Consider the following 6000-nt stretch of genomic DNA (forward strand, 5'->3'; position numbering starts at 1 on the left):
TAAAACATAAAAAAAGCTCCAATCTTTCAGAATTTTACCTTTCTTGATAATCTTGAGTGAAAGCAAGAAGAGTGCCAATACATAACATCTGAAATCAAGCTCCACATGGTTTTCAATAGGAAGCCCTAGGATTCATAAAATCCCTAAATACTCGGGAAAATTCGTACCATACAGAGAAATAGAATCGAGACAATACTGAATTCAAAACAAAAGAGGAAACTTTTGTCAGAAAACCTCATTTTTTAATGCTTCAGATGCCCAAAAATAATAAAAAAAATTCCAAAAGATTCAGTGCTGGATGAAGCTCGAAGCGATGGATGGAGAGAGAAAACGAGCCTTCTTATCGATGGACGGAAGAAAACTTAGTAAAAAAAATAAAAAGCAGGATGGACCTCTATATCGGGTCTGGTCGGATAAAGAGCAAACCCGTTCCTCGCTTACCGGATCCGGTTCTTTAATTTAAACCCGACCCGAAAACGATCCCGCCCTACTTTTAAACGCACCTGCCGCCTGTTAAGAATTATCTGCGATACCTTCCCATAAACAATCCTATGCGGTAGCCGGTTTCATATGCGATTAATGATAATATGGGCGGCTAGGATGCGTTTAATTACAATCCGGACAGGAGATCTAATTTATTTGTATATAAATTCATATGCGGGCCTTTCATCGGTTACCTTTTCTGTCAGCACCCCGTTCTCCCCCTTTCCCTAACCTAGTAGGGCACGGAAGGTTTTCCGAAACCCGGCGGCGGCGGGCGGCGGACGGCGGCGGTGGATATATAGTGGCGGCGGCTCCGCCACTGGTTAAACCCTCTCTCGCTCTCATTATTTGGGAATAATTGGAGAAATGTGGTGGTTTTGAATCGGAATTTCTTGTTTTATACGTGTTTGATGCAGGAGGAGTGAACTTGGGGGAAGGGGAGGGACTTAAAGATTGGATTTTTATTCATCAAAGAGTGGGAATTCTCTCGTCCGCGGTGGGTTTCTGGTGTTTTATGATGGCGAATGCTGGTAAAAGAGTCGACATTCAGAATCTTCTCTCGCTGGGGGATGATCTTGTTGGAGTCCTCAAGAATAAGAAGGATGGTGATAGCTTGATGCAATCGCTGGAGGGAGCTAAGATGATCCGCTCCTCGTGTCAGTCGGATTCCCAGGAGCTACGAAGCTTATTAGAAGGTCAGGATCCCTCCATTTCTTCGTCTTCTATTTTTAATTTTATCTGATTTTTTTCGTTTTCCTTGATGGTTGATAGCGGGAGATTTAGCTTAGATTTTAAAAAAGCCAAAAGAGAAGTTAAATCCTAGAAGTCTTGCCAAAAGAATATCTTTAAACCATAAGTTCTCTATTAAACCTTAAACAAGTGAAGAGATTCATATTGATTGAACCAATTTGAACTCAAGAGATGCTCTGGCATTTGCAGATCCAATACACAGTATGTCAAAGATGCTAACTTTCGTCTTTTGTGCATGATATGGGGTTGAGGAACTGAGTGATGGTCCTGGCCTCCCCCCCCCCCCCCAAAAAAAAAAAAATCATGGCCTTCTTCTAAAACTTTTTTTAAATAACACTTCCAACAATAACAGGACAATGTCAGTGTCTAGTCAATGTTTCAGCCAGCCACGATGAGGGGAAGTGGGAAATCATTAAGCATTTACTAACCTCCTAATCTTATGATGTGATAACTGATGAAGATGGATAAATGTTTATGAATTTAACCATTGCCATAACTATCTGAAGTTTTAAATCCATCAGATCCCTCCTGAAATTTAGATGGCATACTGCCACCTTTCTTCTTAGGTGATTCCTGTCTTAGGCAATGACATAGGAAAGGAGAAATAGTCCAAAAGAATGCAACTAGACCAATCTTTCAAAATTCTCTCTCTTCTCCTTCAAACTCTGAAGCTATTAAAGTCATGCACTCTATCAGCTCTTGGTGTCCGTATATATTATCTGCAAAATTACAGCTGCAAGTAAATCAAGCTGTTCATAAACAGCTTAGGCTCAGTTTAGTGACAGGCTTCTTTGAGCTTATCTGATTGGGAAACAAGCTAGGCTCAAACCCCATTCAAGCCTCGGCTTCAAAACTGGCCAGGCCGAAAGCTCTGGGCTTGCAAATATAAGCAGAAGTTTGAGCTCAGCTCAAGATTTTTTCAAGCTCGTTGATTATAAAATGAATGAAGACTGAACATTTGTAGTTACTCTTGATCATATATCCCTTTTATTTAATAATCCAAGGCTGAGCTGCAAATCTTGGCTTCAGCTTATCTGCAACCATATCGAGAGACATCAAGCATCAATATTGCCATTGTCAGTTTGTCATGGGATCATATATTTGAGATGCTGGCGACAAGTGTTTTTGGTAGAGGCCCTGGACAAGAAGAATTTGTTTTCTGCTTAGAGAAAGCAGTCATTGTAGATTTTGTGTTGTCATGAAGAATCAGGAAGAAGAGAAATCCTTTTAAGGACTCAAGATGAGAATGCTGGGAATATGCTCTGGGCCGTTTCTTTAGTGAAACTTAATTTGGTTCTTTATGGTTCCTTAAAACTTAAATTCCTTCACGGTAAATATGCTATCCTAGCAAAGCATTATCTGTTAAATGTTTGCATCCTGATTGTACTGCAGACTATCAAAAAAAGATGAATGCATATCAGGAGAAGATAAAGAAGGTAAAATGTGAAACGATTGCTGATGCTGAATTAGAACAACTTCAAAATGAATTGGAAGATAAACTTCAAGAGGAACGGCTGCTTTGTCAGGAATTAAGATAAGTTTAAGTTCAAGTATACTAGTATATTTAAGATATGTTTCAGTTCATTTCAGTGTACTTGTATTTTCAAAAAGATATTTTATTTAGAAATGGCAAACTTTCAATCATTACTGAATTATCTTTAATGTGCTACAACACGACAATCAGTGATGACCTTGGTGATTTGGAACATCAGAGGTTTTCAATTGAAGAACGAAAAGAAATAATCAAGAAAAAAGAGAAAGACATATCGACTGCACAGTAAGTATCTATGTATCTTTATTTCACTCTGCATTTTCAAAATTCTTTTTGTACATTTTTCATGTTGAATAATGTTTGTTTTTTTCAGGCTTCCCAAATGTCATTTTAGAGACCCCACTTTCCAGCTGATATGGACTTTATTTTTAGCACTGAAAGTAACAAGACTAGTCATATGAAGTATGAACAACATGAATTAAGAGTACTCAAAATAAGATACACCATTGGGCCTTAAAAGGGTATTGGTTGTCCAGTCATCCAAATGCCATAATTATAGCAATTCAATACATGCCTTTGTGGTTTTTCTCCATCTCACAGAGTCTTGTTTCATCACAAGTAGCCTATAGAACTTCACCCTACAAAATTTGTCACTTTTACCTTCTAGTTGACACCTAAATACCAATATGAAGGAGAAAATGACAAACGGATGTCGGACACTTGGACATGTATATATTGGCACCACGATAATCTCCTTAATATTTCTTATGCACATTCTATGTGATCTTTCCTCTGTTAAATTCTTTTGACATATTCTCAACATCATGTGGAACCTTTGTATCTGAGAGAACTTTTACGTATACTATAAAATTTGACATATTTTAGTTGAATTTATTGTATCTTAACCTTGTCAGTATAGGATACTTGTATCCATCTTAGTGAATTGAGTTATGGCGAAGGCAAAGTTAGATAGCTGTATCTGATAGTGTGGATACATTGTACATGAAAACTGCCGAGCATAATTCTAATATATAAAATTCTCTTGCAACAAATATGCCTTGGTATTTAAAAATCCTAGGACTTATACATACATTATTAGCTGCTCCTTCCACCAATGTAGATCAGCAAGGGCACAACAAAAGTTAGGAATAGCCAGCAGTGTTGACGACTGCCAATCTTCAGTCCTGCCTCATGGTCACCTTTATACAAACAAGTTCAGATCTTTTCTAGCATGAACTTCCAGCACTGTCTTCTGAGTTGAGCCTCCAACTTGAATACATTCATTTATTCCTATTTGTTCATATTCTTTACAAGCTCAGTGTAATCTTGGACGGTTGTTTCTGGTGCATTAACTTAGTTTGCAAGTATTATATACAGTAAGTTATGCCTCCCTTCTCAACAATTCATCTTCTAGATCTCATACTAGGTCCTTTTGTCTAAAATTGCCATAGTTAGAATTCAACACCATTACATGGAGGATTGCCATCAACCTAAGAGATAGCAATGGAAAATTCTTAAAGTATAAGACTAATTCTTTCAGAGTATAATGATAATATTTATAACAGTTAAGCAAATCCCATGCAAATAGGATAAAGCCTGCAGACTAAAGGTTATGGTTACAACAAAAACTTCTATGTTCTTATCAAGTATAGTTCTGGATATACCTTAACAGAAATTTGTCCTGTGGGTCATTTTCAATTTAAGATCAAGACTCAAGAGAGCCATGTAATATACAATTGCACTAGCAGCCAAGACCCTGTAAAGCATCAATTCTCCTTAGCCCAATAGGAGATAGAGTGAGAGTTCTGATTGAGAAGATTTAACAAATGTTGCTAATTCTATAATATGCTCTGGGTATGAAGACTTTAGATATGGATTAATGTGAGAGAAAATGGCAACTCCTATGTCACAAATTTGCCTTTAGCATAAAACTCTTTGAACACCAAAGTTTTTCTACCTCTTATTATTCAATTAGAGATATATTCAAATATCCCCCCCCCCCCTTCCCTTTTTAATATTTGTACCTACATTTGTATGTGTGTCCCTTTTAGATAAGCTGATGGTTTCCATCAAACTACAATGAGGTGAAGCACTTTCGATTATTATACTACAGCTAATCAATTGTGAATTAATCTGGCTTCTTTATTTGCAGAGATTTGCTTTCTATGTGTGCTTCAGTGACAAGTATCATCCCAAATTTAGAAGACAAGGGCAAGATTTCTGGCTGTATCCTTTTTACCAGAAGTAGGCACTTGCATTTCCTTATTTCATTTGTTTGTATAATGGTATTTCCCCTTCATTCAGTCAGTAGAATCTCGTGCCAGTCCAATTAAAGGATTTCCTTGAGCTTTTCTTTGCTGAGGACTTCTTCTGGGAAGTTTCTTGAGATCTTTATTTGACATAATGTGATTCAATGGGCTCTGTCCTTAAAACTAATCAGATGTTGTGGAGAGAAACAAGAAGAAAGTTGAGAAATTTGAGTTCGAGCTCACAGCATCTCCAACAGAGGTATTGAACAGATTGTGGAAGATTGCATAGTTGATTCATCACCCAGTTCCTGATGGCATAGTTGAGGCATCGCCAAGTTACTGTTCATTTTCAGCTGTTCATAGTCTTATGTATGAATCTTATGTCAGCTTCCTGCTTTTTTTTTGTTGGGGTTGGGGAGGTGGTGATCATGTTAGCTTGTCGAGTCATACTATGATGAATGGCAAAGGAATGTGGACTTAACCATCAGACTTCTGCTGCTTAATATCAGTATTTGAACATTTCAGCTGTTTTTTTTGTCACCAAAGCAATGAATCAAAGCTCTTAAAGCTCTAAAACAAATTCAGAGTTAAGAATCACTTAGGAAGCAGGTGCAAGAGTGTGATTCTTGAAAAATTTTAAAATCCAACATCACCCAAGGTATAAATTAGTTTGAAGGTTTTGCCACCTTGTTAATTGACATGAACAGATTGATTGGGTTTACAGATTAGCGGGTAACAGTGAATGTGCTTACATAGAGAAGCAGGGTTAAGCTTGTGGTTTGAGTGCTGAAGCTTAAGAGCCTAACTCTTAAGTCTCCTTTAGTCCACTGCCAAGGCTTAAGGCTTCAGTGCTTTCTATCCAATGAAGACAATTTACATTGCAAATAGTAATTTGCATTTGAGAACAGCCCGCAAGGCTTCGGCTTCCACCTATGTGGTGGATCGCGTGGTTTGCAGGAGCTGAGTTGGACGATTTATAGGAGGACTCGGTTTACATAATGGTATTTGGTCTAGTGGTATGATTCT

At 37.6% G+C, this 6000-nt stretch overlaps 1 protein-coding gene across 2 annotated transcripts; it reads left to right on the forward strand.

The window, feature by feature from the left end:
- The first annotated feature begins 673 nt into the window (after window positions 1-673).
- LOC103712593 (kinetochore protein SPC24 homolog) lies at window positions 674-5498 on the forward strand. Of its 2 annotated transcripts, none has more exons than XM_026806735.3 (6): window positions 674-805; window positions 900-1178; window positions 2626-2767; window positions 2909-3010; window positions 4878-4951; window positions 5037-5498. In XM_026806735.3, coding segments are annotated over exons 2-6 (501 nt in total). In that variant the 5' UTR covers window positions 674-805; window positions 900-997; the 3' UTR covers window positions 5039-5498. The 2 variants fall into 2 exon arrangements, with proteins under 2 accessions (XP_026662536.1, XP_008797381.1); XM_008799159.5 differs by having other exon boundaries at window positions 5166-5498.
- The last annotated feature ends 502 nt before the right edge of the window (window positions 5499-6000 follow it).

This window comes from Phoenix dactylifera, chromosome 5, assembly GCF_051530095.1.
Source record: "Phoenix dactylifera cultivar Ajwa chromosome 5, Ajwa_hap1_PhDact_Kaust_v1.1, whole genome shotgun sequence".
Taxonomy (NCBI): domain Eukaryota; kingdom Viridiplantae; phylum Streptophyta; class Magnoliopsida; order Arecales; family Arecaceae; genus Phoenix; species Phoenix dactylifera.